Source organism: Mobula birostris, chromosome 3 (assembly GCF_030028105.1).
Source record: "Mobula birostris isolate sMobBir1 chromosome 3, sMobBir1.hap1, whole genome shotgun sequence".
Classification (NCBI taxonomy): Eukaryota; Metazoa; Chordata; class Chondrichthyes; order Myliobatiformes; family Myliobatidae; genus Mobula; species Mobula birostris.
In genome coordinates, this window is record NC_092372.1 from 115,392,429 (window position 1) to 115,414,915 (window position 22,487).

The window sequence follows — 22,487 nt, forward strand, 5'->3', positions numbered from 1 at the left end:
AAAGTCATTAAGAAGGTAAAATTGCAATATGGAAGTAAGCTAACCAGTAGTATTAAAGAGGATACCAAAAGTTTCTTCAGATACATATAGTGGTGAGAGTTGACATCAGACCACTGGAAAATGATGCTGGGGAGAAGGAAATGGCAGATGAACTGAATATGTATTTTGCATTAGCCTTCACTGTGGAAGACACTAGCAGTACAATGGAAGTTCCAGGTGTCAGGGGTCATGAAGTGTGTGAAGTTACTGTAACTGGAGAGAAGGTTCTTGGGAAACTGAAAGGTCTGAAGGTCGATAAGTCACCTGGACCAGATGGTGTGCCTCCCAGAGTTCTGAAAGAGGTGGATGAAGAGATCATGGAGGCATTAGTAATGATCTTTCAAGGAAGGAAACTATCGGCCAGTTAGTCGGATCTTAGTGGTTGGAAAGATGATGGAGTCAATCGTTAAGGATGTGGTTTTGGGGTATTTGGAGGCACGTGGTAAAATAGGCTGTAGTCAGCATGGTTTCCTCGGGGGAAAACCTTGGCTGACAAATCTGTTGGAATTCATTGAAGAAATAACAAGCACGATAGATAAAGGAGAATCAATTGATGCCGTTGCTTGGATTTTCAGAAGGCCTTTGACAAGGCGTCACACATGAGGCTGCTTAACAAGCTATGAGCTCAATGTATTACAGGAGAGATTCTAGCATGGATAAAGCTGTGGCTAATTGGCAGGAGGCAAAGAGTGGGAATAAAGGTAACCTTTTCTGGTTGTCTGCTGGTGACTAGAGGTGTTCCACAAGGGTCTGTATTGGGACCGGTTCTTTTTATGTTATATGTCAATGATTTGGATGATGGAATTGATGGCTTTGTTGCAAAGTTTGCAGACAGTATGAAGATAGGTAGCGAGGCAGGTAATTTTGAGGAAGTAGACAGGCTAGGGAAGGACTAGGAGAGGTTAGGTGAATGGGCAGAGAAATGGGAGATGGAATACAGTGTCGGGAAGTCTATGGTCATGCACTTTAGTAGAAGAAATGAGAGAGTTGAGTATTTTCTAAATGGAGAGAAGATACATTTAGAGGTGCGAAAGGACTTCAGAGACCTTGTGCAGGATCCCCTGAAGGTTAATTTGCAGGTTGAGTCTGTGGTGAGGAAGGTAAATGTAACATTAGCATTAATTTCAAGAGGACTAGAATATAAAAACAAGGATGTAATGTTGAGGCCTCACTTGGAGCATTGTGAGCAGTTTTGGGCCCCTTACCTACGAAAAGATGTGCTGAAACTGGAGAATGTTCAAAGGAGATTCACAAAAATCATTCCAGGACTGAATGTCTTGTCATATGAAGAGTGTTTGATGGCTCTGGGTCTGTATTCACTAGAGTTCAGAAGACTGAGGGGTGACCTCATTGAATGGGGAAAGGCCTCAACAGGGTGAACACAAAATACTCTGCAGATGCTAGGTCAAAGCAACACTCACAACACGCTGGAGGAACTCGGCGGGTCGGGCAGCATCCGTGGAAACAATGAGTTGACATTTCGGGCTGGAACCCTTCATCAGGACTGTAGAGGGAAGGGGCAGAGGCCCTATAAAGAAGGTGGGGGGAGGGTGGGAAGGAGAAGGCTGGTAGGTTCCAGGTGAAAAACCAGTAAGGGGAAAGATAAAGGGGTGGGGGAAGGGAAGCAGAGAGGTGACAGGCAGGAAAGGTGAAGAAAGAATAGGGGGAAAACACAATGGGTAGTGGAAGGAGGTGGAGCCATGAGGGAGGCGATAGGCAGCTGGGGAGGGGGCAGAGTGACATAGGGATAGGGGAAGGGAGGGGGAGGGAATTACCGGAAGTTGGAGAATTCTATGTTCATACCAATGGGCTGGAGACTACCTAGACAGGTAGGAGGTGTTGCTCCTCCAACCTGAGTTTAGCCTCATCGTGGCAGTAGAGGAGGCCATGTATGGACATATCTGAATGGGAGTGGGAAACAGAGTTGAAGTGGGTGGCTACTGGGAGATCCTGTCTGTTTTGGTGGACGGAGTTGAGGTGCTCGACGAAGCGGTCCCCCAATCTGCGTCGGGTTTCACCGATGTAGAGGAGGCCGCACCGGGAGCACCGGATGCAATAGATGACCCGAACAGACTTACAAGTGAAGTGTTGCCTCACTTGGAAGTACTGTTTGGGGCCCTGAATGGTGGCAAGAGAGGAGGTGTAGGGACAGGTGTAGCACTTATGCTTACAGTGATAAGTGCCGGGTGGGAGATCCGTGGGGTGAGACCGATCCCTGCGGAAAGTGGAGAAGGGTGGAGAGGGAAAGATGTGCTTACTGGTGGGGTCCTGTTGAAGGTGGCGGAAGTTGCAGAGGATAATGTGCTGGATCTGGAGGCTGGTGGCCCCTTGGTATGAACATAGAATTCTCCAACTTCCAGTAAATCCCTCCCCCTCCTTTCCTCTGCCCCCTCCTCCAGCTGCCTATCACTTCCCTCATGGTTCCACCTCCTTCCACTACCCATTGTGTTTTCCCCTATTCCTCCTTCACCTTTCCTGCCTGTCACCTCTCTGCTTCCCTTCCCCCACCCCTTTATCTTTCCCCTTACTGGTTTTTCACCTGGAACCTACCAGCCTTCTCCTTCCCACCCTCCCCCCACCTTCTTTATAGGGCCTCTGCCCCTTCCCTCTACAGTCCTGACGAAGGGTTCCACCCCGAAACGTTGTCTGATTGTTTCCACTGATGCCGCCCGACCTGCTGAGTTCCTCCGGCATGTTGTGAGTGTTGCCTCAATAGAGTGGATGTGGAGAGGATGTTTCCCATGATGGGAGAGTCTAAAACCAGAGGACACAGCCTGATAATAGAGGAGTGTCCTTTTAGAACGGAGATGAGGTAGAATTTCTTTAGCTAGAGAGTGGTGAATCTGTGGAGGCAGCTGTGTAGGCCAAGTGTTTATGTATATTTAAGGCAGAGGTTAATCAATTCTTGCGTGGACATGACACGAAGGCAGGAGGTTGGACCTGAGAGGAAACTGGATCAGCCATGATGAAATGGTGGAACAGACTCGACACACCGAATGGCCTAATTCAACTCCTGTGTCTTATGGTTATCAGGATGTTAGGAGAATGAGGCTGAGAGGGATAATAAATCAGCCATGATGTAAAAGTGGAGCAGACTCCATGGACTAATTCTGCTCTATATTTTGTGGGGCAGAGCTTGATGGCCCGAACGGCCTCACTCACACCCCTGAGCAACGCTTCTCTCACGCAGGAATAATGCGCAGGCGCCGGCCCCTGATGCTGCTGACGTCACCTGCGTGGCAAATCATCCTGCCACGAACGGCGCGGATACCGGCCGGACGATGAGCGTAATGACGTCACTAAGGATACGGTGCCAGCTTGCCTTGTGAGGTGACGTCATGTCGTAAGGCGCAGAGAGCAAGATGGCGGAGGGGGGAGAGGAGGACGCGGAGCTGCAGGAGATTCTGGAGAGTAAGAGCCGGACGGTCAGGGTCAGGGACCGGGACCGGGACGGAGACAGGGTGTGAGGGTCAGACGGGCAAGGAAATATTAGTGTCCGAGTAAGGAATAATGCTGTGGTAGAAAGGGTCAGAAGGTATGACTGAGTCGGTACAGGAGGTGACAGGTCAGAGATCACCATTGGGGGTAGGGGTCCTTTAAAGAGTCAAGAGGGTATCATCAGAGAGTGACGGGAGGAGAGCAATGGAGAGTGCATGCGAGCGGGGGTAAGCAGTATGGGGGAGTGATGTGGAAGGGGTGACTGGGGAGGGTGAGATGGGGAAAGGGTGATGGGGAGATGGGGAAAGGGTGATGGGGAGGGTGAGATGGGGAAAAGGTGATGGGGAGGGTGAGATGGGGAAAAGGTGATGGGGAGGGGGAGATGGGGAAAGGGTGATGGGGAGATGGGGAAAGGGTGATGGGGAGAGTGAGATGGGGAAAGGAAGATGGGGGAGATGGGGAAAGGGTGATTGGGGAGGGGGAGATGGGCAAGGATGATTGGGGAGGGGAGATGGGCAAAGGGTGATTGGGGAGGGTGAGATGGGGAAAGAGTGATGAGGAGAGTGAGATGGGGAAAGGGTGATGGGGAGGGTGAGATGGGGAAAGGGTGATGGGGAGATGGGGAAAGGGTGATGGGGAGGGGGAGATGGGGAAAGGGTGATGGGGAGGGTGAGATGGGGAAAAGGTGATGGGGAGGGTGAGATGGGGAAAAGGTGATGGGGAGGGGGAGATGGGGAAAGGGTGATGGGGAGATGGGGAAAGGGTGATGGGGAGAGTGAGATGGGGAAAGGAAGATGGGGGAGATGGGGAAAGGGTGATTGGGGAGGGGGAGATGGGCAAGGATGATTGGGGAGGGGAGATGGGCAAAGGGTGATTGGGGAGGGTGAGATGGGGAAAGAGTGATGAGGAGAGTGAGATGGGGAAAGGGTGATGGGGAGGGTGAGATGGGGAAAAGGTGATGGGGAGGGGGAGATGGGGAAAGGGTGATGGGGAGAGTGAGATGGGGAAAGGGTGATTGGGGAGGGGGAGATGGGCAAGGATGATTGGGGAGGGGAGATGGGCAAAGGGTGATTGGGGAGGGTGAGATGGGGAAGGGGAGATGGGCAAAAGGTGATGGGGAGATGGGGAAAGGGTGATGGGGAGCTGGGGAAAGGGTGATTGGGGAGGGGGAGATGGGGAAAGGGTGATTGGGGAGGGGAGATGGGGAAAGGGTGATGGGGAGGGGAGATGGGGAAAGGGTGATGGGGAGGGGAGATGGGGAAAGGGTGATGGGGATGGGGAGGGTGAGATGGGGAAAAGGTGATTGCAGAGGGTGAGATGGGCAAAGGGTGATTGGGGAGGGGGAGATGGGGAAAGGGTGATTGGAGGGTGAGATGGGGAAATGGTGATGGGGAGGGGCAGATGGGGAAAGGGTGATTGGGAAGGGTGAGATGGGGAAAGGGTGATTGGGGAGAGGGAGATGGGAAAGGGTGATTGGGGAGGGGGAGATGGGGAAGGGGTGATTGGGGAGGGTGAGATGGGGAAAGGGTGATGGGAGGGGGAGATGGGGAAAGGGTGATTGGGGAGAGGGAGATGGGGAGGGTGCGATGGGAAAAGGGTGATTGGGGAGGGTGAGATGGGGAAGGCGTGATTGGGGAGGGTGAGATGGGGAAAGGGTGATGGGGAAGGGGTGATGGAGAGGGTGAGATGGGGAAAGGGTGATTGGGGAGGGGAGATGGGGAAAGGGTGATTGGGGAGGGGGTGATGGGGAGGGAGAGATGGGGAAAGGGTGATTGGGGAGGGGAGATGGGGAAAGGGTGATTGGGGAGGGGGCGATGGGGAAAGGGTGATGGGTGGGGGAGATCGGGAAAGGATGATTGGGGAGGGGGCAATGGGGAAAGGGTGATGGGGAGGGGGCGATGGGGAAAGGGTGATGGGGAGGGTGAGATGGGGAAAGGGTGATGGGGAGATGGAGAAATGCTGAGATGTGGAGGGAGGGAGTTGGATGAAGGAGAGGAGGGAGTAAGGTGGGGGAGGGGAAGTAAGGGCGAAGGTTGTGGAGTAAGGGAGGGAGTAGGTTGGGGTAGGGAGGGAGTGGGTTTGGTAGAAGTAGTGGGGACACTGTCTTTGACATCATCCTGACTGAGGTGCTCTCACTTTTTCAAGGCGCTCTCAGTGATTTTGACAATACCAGTCCAGCCTCGCAGCCTGCTCACCCCAACCCAGCAGCAGCTCAGAAACCCCCATCAGGCGCCGCAACTGTAAGTTTCAGATTCGTATTCAGGTGGGAGACTGCCACCAAACAACAGCAGGGAATGAGGAGAGCGTCTTTCTGTGTTTAATCCATTCCAAGGATGGTGGGACGTTGTTGCACTCTGTGTCTAACCCTGGGAGTGTGTGATGGGACAGTGTAGAGGGAGTTTCACTCTGTGTCAAACCCCCGGTAGTGAGTGTGTGATGGGACAGTGTAGAGGGAGTTTCACTCAGTGTCTAACCCCTGGGAGTGTGTGATGGGACAGTGTGGAGGGAGTTTCACTCTGTCTAACCCTGGGAGTGTGTGATGAGACAGTGTAGAGGGAGTTTTACTCTGTGTCTGAACCTGGGAGTGTGTGATGGGACAGTGTAGAGAGAGTTTCACTCTGTGTCTCACCCCTGGGAGTGTGTGATGGGACAGTGTAGAGGGAGTTTCACTCTGTGCCTGACCCCTTTTTTTTTAAACAAAATTCTTTATTACAAATGTTGGTGCTATACAATATGTACAGAAACAGTGACTAACACATTACTTAACTACAAACAGACAATACGTGTTAAACCAATATATTACCATCTTCATCAATGATGGCATTTACATCCAGTGGAGCCCAACGGTCCCGGAACACCTCTACGGTCGCCGTGGACCGCGCGTGTTCCTTTTCAATGTTCACCCGAGCACAAACATACCCCCTAAACGTTGCCAGGCAGTCCGCCCGGGGAGAACCTCCTGCCACCCTTTTCCAAGGGCCACGGATGGCAGTTTTGGCCAGCCCCAGGACCAAGTTGACAAGGACATCCTCATCCCTCTGTGCCCCCCTCCTTATAAATAGGGTGGGGCTAAAATGCAACCAGGAGGCAAGACGCAGCCCACGCAAATACGCAAAAAGGAGCTGCAGTCTCGCGCACTCCATGTACATGTGGTACACGGTCTCCAGCCCGCAGAAGTGACACGCGGCTGGGAGATCCATGTACAAACTGAAGAACTTATTACAGGGCACCACTCTATGCAGCACCCTCCACCCCAGATCCCCAAGGTGCATGGGAAGAACCCCCTCATAAAAGGACTTCCATTGGGGACCCCCCTCACCTCCAGTTGGAAAGACCGACCGCCATGGCGTGTCGGGACGGTGGATAAGGGCAAGGAAGTGGAGGGTGTGGAGCAGCAGCCCATAAAGGTACCTCTTGCTTGCATCCCTGAATGGGATTGTGGGTGTTGAGGAGAGACGGCTCAGGTTGTGTGGACTCAGCTCCCGGGTAAGGCTGCGGGGCCTGGGCCGGATGAGCAGCTCAGTCTGAGTCGTTCCACACACCTGAGCCGTACCGACATCTGTTGAGACAGGGCAAGGGTCGGCCAGGACCCCACCCTCTGCCAGAGGAGGGGATTCCCGGCCTGAGGCAACCATGTTCCAGACTCTCAGTAGGTCCTGTTAGAAGACGGACAGACTCTGCAAAGCAGCACGGCTGACGCCTGCCGGTTGTAGCTGCATATCTTCGTGAAGACAGCAGCCCCTCCGGAGGAAGAAAGTCGCCAATACCTGCCATCCGGGAGGGTGCTCGGCGTACAGGAATCTCTGCAGAGTCCTGAGGCGGAGAGCCGCCAGTCGTGTGCGTACACACACCAGCGACTGTCCGCCCTCTCCTACTGGGAGACTCAGAACCACTGCAGAGACCCAGTGTTTCCTGTTACCCCAGAAGAAGTCCACTAGCTTCCTCTGCATTCTCACGACAAAAGGGGCAGGGGGGGCCAAGGTGACCATCCGGTACCACAACATGGAGGCCAGCAGCTGGTTTATGACCACCACCCTGCCTCCATAGGAAAGCACCCTGAGAAGGCCTGACCAGCACCCCAGCCGGGCCATGACCTTTGTCTCCAGGTCCTGCCAGTTCGCCAGCCAGGTCTCCCCAGAAGGACTCAGGTAGACTCCCAGATAGAGAAGGTGTCTGGTGCTCCACTCAAAAGCTCTCATCTCCTCCGGCAGGGAGTCCACCTGCCACTGGCTTACTAATAGTCCGGAACATTTCGCCCAGTTGATCCTCGCGGAGGATGCCGCCGAGAAAACATCTTGGCACTCGCGCATCCTCCGCAGGTCACAGGGGTCTGTCATCATGAGGAGTACGTCATCGGCGTAGGCCGAGAGGACGACCTCCATGTTCGGTTCGCGCAGAACCAGACCTGTCAGCCTTCGCCGAAGAAGGCTGAGGAATGGCTTGACACAGATCGCATACAGTTGACCAGACATGGGGCACCCTTGACGCACTCCTCTTCGGAAGGGAATAGGTGCTGTCAGTGATCCGTTAATCTTAACTAGGCACTCTGCGGCAGAGTACAGGAGCCGAACTCGGGCCACAAAGTGTGGTCCGAGCCCAAAAGCCTGCAGGGTGCCCACCAGGAAACTGTGGTTCACCCGGTCAAACGCCTTCTCCTGGTCAAGGGAAAGAAACGCTGCCGGGGACCCAGTCTCCTGGAGCAGGTGGATCAGGTCCCGTACTAGGTGGACGTTGTCCTGGATGGAGCGGCCCGGGACTGTGTAAGATTGGTCAGGATGGTCCACCTGTCCAATTACCGAACCCATACGGTTGGCCATTGCCCAGGCGAAGATCTTGTAGTCCGCGCACAAGAGGGAGACCAGCCGCCAGTTCTTTAGCAGGCAGAGATCTCTCTTCTTGGGCAGTAGGACCACAACAGCTCTCTGCCGTGAGAGGGGCATTTCTCCGGTGGCTAGGCTCTCCCCTAGGACAAACCTGTAATCATCCCCCAGGACATCCCAAAAGGCCTGATAAAACTCGACACTCAGTCCATCCAAGCCAGGGGACTTACCCCTCCAGAGTTGCCGAAGGGCAGTGGACAGCTCCTCCCGAGTCAGGGGGGCGTCCAGGCGCACTGCGTCCTCTGGGCTGACCTTAGGCAAATCCTTCCAGACCTCATTATACGCCTCCGCATTTGATGGATCAGGCGAGAATAAGGACCGATAGAATGAACGGACTTCGTTGTTAATTTCTTCAGGGTCCGTGATGGAGGAGCCATCGGCAGCCAACAACTCCACTAGCTGCTTTTGAACTCCCCGCCACCTTTCCAACGAGTAGAAGAAGGGTGAGCCACGGTCCAAATCCTGCAGCATTTGGATCCGTGACCTCACGTACGCACCTCGGGACTGCTGGAGCTGTAGGTTCCTTAGTGCGTCCTTCTTCTCCTGGTATTCCTGCCACAGCTGCTGGTCTCCAGCGGTCGGACCAAGGCGGGACTCCAGGTCAAGCAATGCTCTCTCAAGCCGCTCAACCTCAGAGCTCCGCCTCTTTGTCGACCCCCTAGTGTACTCCCGACATAAAAACCGCATGTGGGCTTTGCCCACATCCCACCATAGCCGTAGGGAGCAGAACTCTCTCCGCCTCTCCTTCCAGGAGACCCAGAAAGCTCGGAACGAATCCCGGAATCGGCTGTCCTCCAGCAGCCGGTTGTTAAAATGCCAATACCCGGATCCCACCCGAGGGTGTAGTAGAATAAATTCCATCCACACAAGGTGATGATCCGAGCACGACACTGGCCGCATGGAGGACGCCGACACGTGGGAGATATAGGCCCAAGAGATGTACATGCAGTCTATCCTGGAACCTCCTCTCTAGATCTTCTCGAGAAGGCGCTAGTCGGGGTGAAGATTCCGCCAGCTGTCCACCAAGTCAAAGGAGCCGACTAGCTCCTTTAACTTCTTTGCCGATGCTGGGTCGCGTTGGAGGCCCGAGCAGTCCTCCGCCTCGAGGGTACAATTGAAGTCTCCCCTGAGGATGACGCAGTCCCCAGGATCAATGGAGCTCAGCAGAGTGGACAGCTGACAGAATAGGCGCGTCTGCATCACACCACGCCTCGGAGCGTACACATTGATAAAATGCAATGGTACACCATCCAGGCGCACAACCAGGTGGAGCAGACGGCCGGGCACAACGTCTTGGACCTTTCAATTACTGACTGGAAGGTTGGGGCCAACAGGATCGCCACCCTGCTAGAAATGGAGCTGAGGTGGCTCATGTAGACCCCGCCCCGCCACTCCAGGAGCCAAGCAGACTCGTCCCCAGGGATGGTATGGGTTTCCTGCAGGAAACTCACCGTATACCGCCCATCCCTGAGGACTGAGAGATTGTTATGCCTGCGAAGAGGACCCCTGCTGCCGTTTACATTGAGACTAGCTATGGTAAGCTTCATGTCGGCAATACACTAGGCCTCAGCAGCTGTGCCCATTCCGGTGAGAGTGGAGGCGCCCTCTACCACACTGTCCCGAAAGAAAGCAAGGATACCTTTTGCTTTCCGGGCTCGAGTGGTACCAACGCCACCCTGTGACCCACCATCCCCCGAAGGAGCAAGGCTGCTTCTCCCTCTGATGTCCCTTACTAGGTCATCCAGGAAAGATTTTAGTCGCCGTCTGTCGTTCCCCGACACCGCATTCCTCTTCCTCTTCCCCTTTCCCTTCCGTCTGAGGATGACTCTCAGGGACTTCACCAGCCTCGGCATGCTGGGCCAGCGAAGCGAGGCTAAGTTGAGGCCGGTGCTTGGCACCCTCAGAGGTGAGAATGAAATGCTTAATTTCCTCTACAGGTATCAATGGGGATTTCTCAGGAGGGGTGAGGATGTCCATTGTCTCACTATCGAAGGAGTCCCCCTCCAACCCGTCACTGCAGATAGATTCCCCATCGTCTTCCCTGCATGTTCCAATAGATGGCCGCACTTGTGACCCATACCGCGCAGCGGGCACCTCACTCTTACCCGCCCGCTCCACCGTCGCATCAGTCTCATCCACAGTTACGACAGTGGAGGGACAATCCCCAGGGACTCGCTGCAAGCCATTAATTGCTGGGGTCGACGTGCATAGAATATCATCCTCCCCAGGGGGCAGGAATGAAGGGGAACCCGGCACCTTTGGTCCAAGGGATTCACAAGCAGCCTGGTGCTGAGTATGAGAGTACTTTGTCTCGTCTCCTCTTACACTATTCGGTACACTGGCCTCCAGGGAGGCACTGACTAGTAAGTCCTGGGTGGAGGCCTCCAGGGCTGTCTCATTTGTGCAAACAGGGCTATCACAAGCTTTCTGCACAACCACACCAGCTGCCCCAGGACTGGTGGCTACATCTGGGGACTCAGGTTTGGAACTAACATCCGCCCGGATTCCCACCCCTTCCTGGGACTCCCCCGCATCTACATCCCCTGCCCTCTTGCGGGAACATTCCCTTCTCCTCTGCACGCCTGAGGAGCACACAGGTGCAGGATTCACCGATGGGACGGTGCTCTCTGTTTCCATCACCCCGTCTGCTTGCGCACCTCCCCGAGCCCCACGCTCCACTTCAGGCGAAATGGGCGTGAGCTCTACGGCCTCAGAGGCCGGCTTCTGAGGGTGTTTGGATTTCTTCTTTGCCTTCTTGCCCCGCACAGGCTCCACTCCGTCCCTCACCTGAACCACAGGGGGAGGAGCAGGGGCTGACCCAACCATAGGAGTAGGGACAGAGGTAGGTGCAGGATGAGGGGCCGGGTCAGGATCAGGGGCTGGGGGCAGGGTCAGTTGCAGGCGCAGGTGGACGCGCAGTAGGATCAGGGGCAGAGGTAGCTGGGGCACTGGTGCCCGAAGTGGGCTCCCTCGGGTTCTGGGTGGTAGGACAGTCCCTCCGAAATTGCCCCACCTCCCTGCACACATGGCACCGTGGGCGCTCGGAGCTCCAATACACCTGATAATCTATCCCCTCGTGCCGGACAGTAAACTGGCCCTCAACGTCGTCCTCCCTTTCCAGCTGCATGAATACCTGACGCTGGAAAGAGATTACGGTGCGGAGGGTGCGTCTCTTAAATTTGTGTTGGATGGCAGTTATTTCCGACCTTATTTGCCCTAAACGGGCCAGTGGGGGAAGCAGGTCCTCTTTGGGAATGAAAGGCTTAACATGACCAAGCACGATACGTTGTGTGGGGGCCGTCACCAGCTCCATCGGTAAAAAGATGTTTTCTACTGTGACTCCCCTGCTTAGAGCCCTGTGCACTAACTTTTCATTGCCTTTCCAAACTCCTTTTCGGTGGCCAAAATACCACCTTTCCCCGCCAGGTCCTCCATGACCTCCGCACACTTTTCTAGTGTCATTCCAGGGCACAAAATACATTGCACCCCACGTTCCACCTTCACCGACCGAAACAGGGCGTTGTCCGAGGCCCGGGAGGCAGCCGCCCTTGCGTAACTCCCCGCAGGCCCGCAACTCCCTGGAGACCGGTCCGGCATGCTGGCGCTATTTCCAGTCCGCAAATTTTACAGCGGTGCCGGTTAGAAGTCCTGGAGTGAGTCGAATAACTGGCCGGGAAAGTTTGCAGTCGACAGTACCTTGCTGGCTCGGTGCCAGAAATTCCAGCGCCAGGAAAGGCTCCGTCAGACCCGCAGAAACCCAAGCCGGGAGAGGTCGAAACGTCCTTTCAGATGCTCCGGCTCCTACACCGGACGAAAATCAGGAAGATAAATGAGGAAGAACGTTGCCTCGATGTTAGTGGGGGAACGACGGCGTTCGTCTCCGGTTTCGGAGCGAACCGGCTTCCTGGCGAGTTGCCAGCGGCCGCAGCTGGGAGCTACGCAGTTAGCAGCCACCAACAAACCCAATCCAAACTGGCAGTAAAACTCCACACCAGCGCCGTCACTCACTCAGTCGTCCAAAAGACTTTTAGAACCACCTCCAAAGTATTCCACGAACTTTATCCAGTAGTTTTCCCTCGATTTCTCCCAGCTCAGTCAGCACAGCTCCACTCTGTGTCTGACCCCTGGGAGTCTGTGATGGGACAGTGTAGAGGGAGTTTCACTCTGTGTCTAACCCCGGGAGTGTGTGATGGGACGGTGTAGAGGGAGTTTCACTCTATGTCTAACCCTGGGAGTGTGTGATGGGACAGTGTAGAGGGAGTTTCACTCTGTGTCTGACCCTGGGAGTGTGTGATAGGAGAGTAGAGGGAGTTTCACTCTGTACCTGACCCCTGGGAGTGTGTGATGGGACAGTGTGGAGGGAGTTTCACTCTGTGTCTGACCCTGGGAGTGTGTGATGGGACAGTGTGGAGGGAGTTTCACTCTGTGTCTGACCCTGGGAGTGTGTGGTGGGACAGTGTGGAGGGAGTTTCACTCTGTGTCTAACCCCGGGAGTGTGTGATGGGACGGTGTAGAGGGAGTTTCACTCTGTGTCTGTCCCTGGGAGTGTGTGATGGGACAGTGTAGAGGGAGTTTCACTCTGTGTCTGACCCTGGGAGTGTGTGATAGGAGAGTAGAGGGAGTTTCACTCTGTACCTGACCCCTGGGAGTGTGTGATGGGACAGTGTGGAGGGAGTGTCACTCTGTGTCTGACCCTGGGAGTGTGTGATGAGACAGTGTGGAGGGAGTTTCACTCTGTGTCTGACCCTGGGAGTGTGTGGTGGGACAGTGTGGAGGGAGTTTCACTCTGTGTCTAACCCTTTTTTTAATATTACAAAATTTCCTTTATTACAAATTCGGTGCTATACAGTATATACAAAACAGTGACTAACGCAATTACTCCTCTATAAATAGACAATACACGTTAAACCAAAATGTTACCATCTCTATCAATGATGGCAATTACACCCTTTGGAATCCAACAATCCCGGAACGCCTCTGAGGTGGCCGTGGACTGTGCATGTTCCTTTTCAATATTTACCCGGGCACGAACATACCCCCTAAACATTGCCAGGCAGTCTACCTGGGGAGACCCTCCTGCCAGCTGTTTCTAAGACCCATGGATGGCTGTTTTTGCCAGCCCCAGGAGCAAGTTAACAAGAACATCCTCATCCCTCTGTGCCCTCCTCCTTACTGGATGACCATATATAAATAGGGTGGGGCTAAAATGCAACCAGCAGGCGAGAAGCAGCCCATGCAAATACGTGAAAAGGGGCTGCAGCCTCACACAGTCGATGTACATGTGGTACATGGTCTCCAGCCCGCAGAAGTGACATGCGGCTGGGAGATCTGTGTACAGACTAATGAATTTATTACAAGGCACCACTCTATGCAGCAGCCTCCACCCCAGATCCCCAAGGTGCATGGGAAGAACCCCTCGTAAAGGGACTTCCATTGGGGACCCCCCTCACCTCCAGGTGGAAGGACGGACCGCCATGGCGTGTTGGGACGGTGGACAAGGGAAAGGAAGTGGAGGGTGTGGAGCAGCAGCCCATGGAGGTACCTCCTACTTGCATCCCTGAATGGGATTGTGGGTGTTGAGGAGAGACGGCTCAGGTTGTGTGGGCTCGGCTCTTGGATAAGATTGAGGGGCCTGGGCCCGACAACCAGCTCAGCCTGACTGGTTCCACACACCTGAGCCGCACTGACATCCGTTGAGGCAGGGCAAGGGTTGGCCAGGACCCCGCCCTCTGCCGGAGGCTTCCAGACTCTCAGTAGGTCCTGGTAGAAGCCGGACAGGCTCCACAAAGCAGCGCGGCTGACACGCACCGGTGGTAGCTGCATCTCTTTGTGAAGACAGCAGCCCCTCTGGAGGAAGAATGTTGCCAACACGTGCCATCCGGGAGGGTGCTCGGCGTACATGAATCTCTGTAGAGTCCTGAGGCAGAGAGCCGCCAGTCGCATACGTACACACACCAGTGACTGTCTGCACTCTCCCACTGGGAAACTCAAGACCGCTGCAGAGACACAGTGTTTCCTGTTACCCCAGAAGAAGTCCACTAACTTCCTCTGCATTCTCGCAACAAAGGGGCAGGAGGGTCAAGGTGACCATCCGGTACCACGACATGGAGGCCATCAGCTGGTTTATGACACTGAGAAGGCCTGACCAGCACTCCAGCTGGGCCATGACTTTCGTCTCCAGGTCCTGCCAGTTCGCCAGCCAGGTCTCCCCAGAAGGACTCAGGTAGACTCCCAGATAGAGAAGACGTCTGGTGCTCCACTCAAAAGCTCTCATCTCTTCCGGCAGGGAGTCCACCTGCCACTGACCTACTAAGAGTCCAGAACATTTCACCCAGTTGATCCTCGCGGAGGATGCCGCTGAGAAAACTTCTTGGCACTCGCACATCCTCTGCAGGTCACTGGGATCTGTCACCATGAGGAGTACGTCGTCGCCGTAGGCCGAGAGGACAACCTCCATGTCCGGTTCATGCAGAACCAGACCTGTCAGCCTTTGCCGAAGGCAGCTCAGGAATGGCTCGACACAGATCGCATACAACTGACTGGACATGGGGCACCCCTGACATACTCCTCTTCTGAAGGGAATGGGCGCGGTCAGTGATCCATTGATCTTAACAAGGCACTCTGCGGCAGAGTATAGGAGCCGAACTTGGGCCACAAAGTGTGGTCTGAGCCCAAAAGCCTGCAGAGTGCCCAGCAGGAAACTGTGGTCTACCTGGTCAAACACCTTCTCCTGGTCAAGAGAAAGAAACGCTGCTGGGGACCCAGTCTCCTGGAGCAGGTGGATCAGATCCCATACTAAGTGGACATTGTCCTGGATGGAGCGGCCCGGGACTGTGTAAGATTGGTCAGGACGGATCACCTGTCTCATTACTGAACCAAGACGTTGGCCATTGCCCAGGCGAAGATCTTGTAGTCTGCGCACAAGAGGGAGACCGGGTGCCAGTTCTTTAGCAGGCAGAGATCTCCCTTCTTGGGCAGTAGGACCACAACAGCTCTCTGCCGTGAGAAGGGCATTTCCCCAGTGGCTAGGCTCTCCCCAAGGCTATCCCAGAAAGCCTGATAAAAGTCTACACTCAGTCCATCTAAGCCAGGTGATTTACCCCTCCGGAGTTGCCGAAGGGCAATGGACTGCTCCTGCTGAGTCAGGGGTGCGTCCAGACACACTGCGTCCTCTGGGCTAACGTTAGGCAAATCTTTCTAGACCTCATTGCATGCCTCTGCATTTGACGGATCTGGTGAGAATAAGGACCGATAGAATGAGTGGACTTCTTTGTTGATTTCGTCAGGGTCCGTGACGGAGGAGCCATCAGCAGCCAGTAACTCCACTAGCTGCTTTTGAACTCCCCGCCACTTCTCCGAAGAGTAGAAGAAGGGTGAACCAGAGTCCAAATCTTGCAGCATTTGGATCCATGACATCACGCACGGACCTCAGGACTGCTGGAGCTGCAGGTTCTTCAGTGCGTCCTCCTTCTCCTGGTATTCCTGCCATTGACGTTGGGCCAAATTGGGACTCTAGGTCAAGCAACGCCCTCTCAAGCTGCTCAATTCAGAGCCCCGCCTCTTTGTTGACCCCCTAGTGTACTCCCGACATAAAAATCAGACATCCCACCACAGCCGTAGGGAGCGGAACTCTCACACTCACTCACTCACTCACTCACACTCACACTCTCTCTCTCTCTCTCTCTCTCTCTCTCTCTCTCTCTCTCTCTCTCTCTCTCTCTCTCTCTCTCTCTCTCTCTCTCTCTCTCTCTCTCACACACACACACACACACACACACACACACACACACACACACACACACACACACACACACACACACACACACACACACACACACACACCCACCCACCCACCCACCCACCCGGAACGCTCAGAACGAATCCCGGAATCGGCTGTCCTCCAGCAGCCGGTTGTTAAAATCCCACTACCCGGATCCCACCCTAGAGTGCAGAGGAGTAAATTCTATCCACACAAGGTGATGAACTGAACACAACGCCGGCTGCACGGAGGACGCTGACCCGCGGGGGATGTAAGCCCGGTCTATCCCGGAACCACCCCCTCTAGATCTTCTCGAGAAGGCGCTCGAGGTGGGGTGAAACAGCCAACTAGCTCCTTTAACTTTTTTGCTGATGCTGGGTCACGCTGGAGGCCCGAGCGGTCCTCCACCTCGAGGGTACAGTTGAAATCTCCCCCGAGGATGATGCAGTCCCCCGGATCAATGGAACTCAGCAGAGTGGACAGTGGACAGAATAGGCGCGTCTGCATCACCCCGCATACACGGTGATAAAGTGCAATGGTACACCATCCAGGTGCACAGCCAGGTGGAGCAGACAGCCGGGCACAACGTCTTGGACTCTTACGATTTCTGGCTGGAAGGTTGGGGCCAACAGGATCGCCACTCTGCTAGAGTTGGAGCTGAGGTGGCTCACGTACACCCCGCCCTGCCACTCCAGGAGCCAAGCGGACTCGTCCCCTGGGATGGTATGGGTTTCCTGCAGGAAACTCATCGCATATCTCCCATCCCTGAGGACTGAGAGGTTGTTATATCCGTGGAGAGGACCCCTGCTGCCGTTTACATTTAGACTAGCTATGGTAAGTTTCATCTCGGAAGCACACTAGGCTTCAGCAGCTGTACCCTTCCCAGTGAGAGCAGAGACGCACAACACAGTTTCAACCACACTTCCCAAAAAAGCAAGAACACTTTTTGCTTTCCGGGCCGAGTGATGCCAACACCATCCTGTAACCCACCATCTCTCGAAGGAGCAAGGTTGCTTCCCACTCCAATGTCCACCTAAGGAAGGACATCCAGGAAGGATTTCCTCTGTCGCCTGTCATTCCTCTTCCCTTTCCCCTTCCGTCTGAGAATGTCTCGCAGGGACATTCAGCCTCAGCATGCTAGACCAGTGAAGCGAGGCTAGTTTCGGCTAATGCTTTACACCTTCAGAGGTGAGAATGAACTCTTTGATTTCCTCCACAGGTATCAACGAGGATTTCTCAGGAGGGGTGAGGATATCCATTGTCTTGCTATCAAAGGAGTCTCCCTCCAACCCCTCACTACAAATAGATCCCCCAACTTCCTCCCCGTGTGTTCTAATAGATGGCTGCACTTGTAACCCACACTGCACAGCGGGTACCTCACTCATACCTGCCCACTCCACCGTCGCATCAGTCTTATCCACAGTTACGACAATGGAGGGATAATCCCCAGGGACTCCCCGCAAGCCATTAGTTGATGGGGTCGGCATGCAGAGTACATCACCTTCCCCAGGAGACAGGTATGAGGTGGACCCCAGCATCTCTGGTCCTCGGGATCCACAGGCAGCCTGATGCTGAGAGTGAGAGAGCTTTGTCTCTTCTCCGCTTGCATTACTCGATACACTTGCCTGCAAGGAGGCGCTTACTACTGAGTCCTGAGTGGAGGGCTCCAGGGCTGTCTCATCTGTGCAAACAGGATTAGCACTGCCTTTATGCACAACCACACCACCTATCACAGGACTGGTGGCTACACCTGGAAATTCAGGGTTAGAAGCAACCTCCACCCGGACGCCTACCTCTTCCTGGGGCTCCCCTGCATCTACATTCCCTGCCCTCTTGGGGGAAAATCCCCTTCTCCTCTTCAAGCCAGAGGAGCACACAGGTACAGGATTCACTGAAGCACTCTCCGCTTCCATCACCCCGTCCACCTGAGCACTTCCCCAAGCCTCCCTGTCCACTTCAAGGGAAATAGGCGTGAGCTCTGCGGTCTCAGGGGCGGACTTAGGGTGTTTGAATTTATTCTTTGCTTTCTTGCTCCGCACAGGCTCCACCCCAGCCCCCACCTTAATCTCCCTGCACGTAGCCTCAGGATCTCCCACCTGAACCACAGGGGTAGAGGCAGGGACAGGAGCAGGGGCAAGGGCAAGCGCAGGAATAGGGTCAGGGGCAGAGGTAGCTGGGGCACTGGTGCCCGAAGCGGACTCCCTAGGGTTTCGGGTGTTGGAACAGTCCCTCTGAAAGTGCCCCACCTCCCTGCACGCATGGCACCCTGGGCGCTCAGAGCTCCAATACATCTGATGGTCTACCCCCTCGTGCCGGACAGTAAACTGGCCCTGAATGTCGTCCCCCCTTTCCAGCTGCATGAACACCTGACGCCGGAAAGAGATTACGTTGTGCAGGGTGCGTCTCTTAAATATGTGTGTAATGGCAGTTATCTTTGATCTTACTTGTCCCAAGCGGGCTAGTGGGGGAAGCAGATCCTCGTTGGGGATGAAAGGCTCAACGTGACTGAGGACAATTCGTTGCGTGGGAGCTGCCATCATCTCTATCTGTAAAAAGATGTTTTCCACCGTGATCCCTCTGCTAAGAGCCCGGTGCACTAACTCATCATTCTCCAGATAAAACATTGCCTTCCCAAACTCTTTCTCGGTGACCAAAGTACCACCTTTCCCAACCAAGTCCTCCACGGCCTCTGGACACTTTTCCAGAGTAAATCCACGACGTAAATTACATTGCACCCCGCGTTCCTCTTCCACCGTCCGAAACGGCATTGCTGAGACTAGAGAGGCAGCCGCCTTTGCATAACTCCCCGAAGGCCTGCGACTCCCTGAAGACTGGTCTGGCATGCTAGCGCTATGTCCGAATTGAGAAATATACGGCGGCGCCGGTTATAAGTCCTGGAGCGAGTTGAGTAACTTCCGGAAAAGTTTATACTCAACAGCAGCTTGCTGGCTTGGTGCCAGAAATTCCAACGCCAGGAAAGGCTCCGTCAGTCCTGAAGAACTCCCAGGCCGTGAGAGGTTGAGACATCTCAACAGACGCTCCAGCTCCTACACCGAACGAGAATCACAACGATAAAGGAGGAGAGATGTTGTCCCGATGTCAGTGGGGGAACAACGGCGTTTGTCTCCAGTTTTTAGAGGGAAACGGCTTCCTGGTGAGTTGCCAGCGGCCACAGCTGGGTGCGACGCAGTTAGCAGCCGCCAACAAACCCAGTCCAAACTGGCAGGAAAAATTCCAAACGAACCTTCCACACTAAACCAGCCACTCACTCACATGTCCAAGAGACATTTCAAACCATCTCCAAAGTATCTCATTAACTTCATGCAGTAGTTCTTCCTCGATTTCTCCCAGCTCAATCAGAACAGCTCCACGCTGTGTCTGACCCTGCGAGTGTGTGCTGGGACAATGTAGAGGGAGTTTCACTCTGTGTCTAACCCTGGGAGTGTGTGATGGGACAGTATAGAGGAAGTTTCACTTTGTGTCTGACCCTGGGAGTATGTGATGGGACAGTGTAGAGGGAGTTTCACTCTGTGTCTAACCCTGGGAGTGTGTGATGGGACAGTGTAAAGTGAGTTTCACTCTGTGTCTGACCCTGAAAGTGTGTGATGGGACAGTGAAGAGGGAGTTTCACTCTGTGTCTAACCCTGGGAGTGTGTGATGGGACAGTGTAGAGGGAGTTTCACTCTGTGTCTGACCTCTAGGAATGTGTGATGGGACAGTGTGGAGGGAGTTTCACTCTGTGTCTGACCCTGGGAGTGTGTGATAAGGCAGTGAAGAAGGAGTGTCACTCTGTGTCTGACCCCTGGGAGTGTGTGATGGGACAGTGTAGAGGGAGTTTCACTCTGTGTCTGACCCCTGGGAGTGTGTGATGGGACAGTGTAGAGCAGGGGTCCCCAACCTTTTTTGCACTGCGGACCAGTTTAATATTGACAATATTCTTGCGGACTGGCCGACCGGGGGTGGCGGGGGTTTGGTGGTTGTCAATCACGACCAGAATATAGGTGATAAGTCAACTATAAGTCACTTATAAATGGCTAATACACTCAATTTCGTTTCTAAAGGTGTTTATCTAATGAATTTAACATTAAACACACAGCGCATATTTTCCTCGCATGAATATAGTGATAAGTCAATTATAACAGTGGTCCCAAACCTCTGGGCTGCGAAGAATGCAGTGGTACAGCAGTAGCCAGAACGCACCCAGCACATCTTTAAGAAAAAAGCTGAAATAAATAAGCTAATTGATTAGGTGCCGCCCAGCACGTAATTGTCGGCCCAGATCAGAGGTGACGCAATCGGCAATCACCTCTGATCTGGGCCAACGTTTACGTGCCAGGCGGCACCTAATCAATTAACTTGTTTATTTCGGCTTTTTTCTTAAAGGTGTGCTGGGTGCGTTCTGGCTACTGCTGTACCACTGCATTCTTCGCAGCCCAGAGGTAAGTCAACAGCATCATAACATTTTAAGTAACGTTTGGATATTAAACACACAGTGCATATTTTCCTCGTATGAACAGATAAAATCATTGCAAGACAGCAATATCGCTGAATCAGTGGGAGCCCTGGGCTTGTTTCCCTGCAACAAGACGGTCCTATCGAGGGGTGATGGGAGACAGCGATACTCGAAGGGGGCTCCTTATGTCCAGTCTATTCCGCAATTTAGTTTTCGTTGCATTCATTGCAGAAAACTCCACTTCGCAGCAGTATGATGTTGGAAATGGAAGCAACGTTTTCAGTGCTTTCGTGGCTTTCTCAGGATATTCAGCCTTGACTTTGATCCAGAATGCCGGCAGAGATGTTATGTCAAACATACTTTTCAGCCCGTCGTCATTTGCAAGCTCAAGGAGTTGATCTTTTTCCCGCGCTAACATGGATGATTCAGTGGGGACATTCACAAATGGCTCACGGACCCATTCCTTTGCATGTCTTGGGTCGCTGATGGACGTGCAGGTGACAGGGAATGAGGAAAGGTGCAGCTGACTCATATCATTTCATATTGCCAAATCATATCGTTGGGGACCACTGGTGTAGAGGGAGTTTCACTTTGTGTCTAACCCTTGGGAGTGTGTTATGGGACAGTGTACAGGGAGTTTTACTCTGTGTCTGACTCCTGGGAGAGTGTGATGGGACAGTGTAGAGCGAGTTTCACTCTGTGGCTGAACTGCCTACTGGGAGTGTGTGGTGGGAGAGTGCAGAAGGAGTTTCCTCTGTCTCACCCCTGGGAATGTGATGGGGCAGTGTAGACAGAACTTGTTTCTGTATCGAACCCCTGGGATTGTATAATGGGAGAGTGGATAGGGAGCTTCACTCTGTGTCTGAACCCTCGGAGTTTAGGTTACGAGAGAGTGGAGGGAGTTTAACTCTGTGTCTAACCTCTGGGAGTGTGTGATAGGACAGTGTAGAGGGAGATTCACTTTGTGTCTGAACTGTGTGCTGGGTGTGTGTGATGGGACAGTGTAGAGGGAGTTTCACTCTGTGTCTAACCCTGGGATGTGTGATGGGACAGTGTGGAGGGAGTTTCACTCTGACTAACCCCTGGGAGTGTGTGATGCCTCTTTCTCCTCCTGTTTCCCATAGGAGCCTCTGTTCTCGGCACAGGATCGCTTTTTCCAGGAGCTCTTTGACTCGGAACTGGCGGCTCAGGCTTCAGCAGAGTTCGACAATGCTATGAAGGAGTTGGCAGGACAGGAGCCACAGCTCGTTGAACAGTTCCATAAGCTGTCTGAGATCGTGGGCAGGGTTGGTGAGTTTTGTTCACTCCAAGGTCAACCTGCGCTGGGGGTCTTGGTCGTTTTGCACTAAGTCTTTTATATGTGGGGCCCTGGAAGGGGGAGCACTGACCCAGACCACCCCCACCTCACCAAACACAGGAGTACAGGGGCACAGGAGTAGCCAGTCAGTGAAAAGAGGTATGGAATCGAGTAGTAGACTAGTAGACTGCATACAGTGGCTGAGATATCTTGCACTAATGGTGGTAGGCTATGCATTCTCAGGAGGGATGTTTACTGATAAGGATTCATTTTTCAGCAGGGACATGCAGAGTGTACACTCAGGGATGTGATAAAGTGGCCATTGTAGTGGAACCTAATGTGATCTTCTGCTGCTGTAGCCCATCCACTTCAACGTTCAACATGTTGTGCATTCAGAGATGCTCTGCTGCTCACCACCATGGTTGTTTTGAGTTACTGTCACTTTTCTCTCAGCTTGAACCAATCTGGTTAATCTCCTATGACCTCTCTTGTTAACAAGACTTTTTTGCCCACAGAACTACCGCTTCCTGGTGTATTTTGTTTCTCACCCTACTCTTTGTAAATTATAGGTTGTTATGCATAAAAATCCCAGGACATCAGCAATTTCTGAGATACTCAAAC

The 22,487-nt window shown here is 53.7% G+C and overlaps 1 protein-coding gene across 1 annotated transcript in view; it reads left to right on the forward strand.

Moving 5' to 3' along the window:
• Positions 1-3,345: 3,345 nt before the first annotated feature.
• Positions 3,346-22,487, forward strand: part of pex19 (peroxisomal biogenesis factor 19) — a 48,571-nt gene continuing 29,429 nt past the window's right edge. Inside the window, exons 1-3 of the mRNA XM_072253231.1 lie at positions 3,346-3,450; positions 5,623-5,717; positions 21,694-21,859. Coding sequence (XP_072109332.1) covers positions 3,402-3,450; positions 5,623-5,717; positions 21,694-21,859 — 310 coding nt within the window. The 5' untranslated portion in view covers positions 3,346-3,401. The remainder of the gene's footprint in view (positions 3,451-5,622; positions 5,718-21,693; positions 21,860-22,487) is intronic.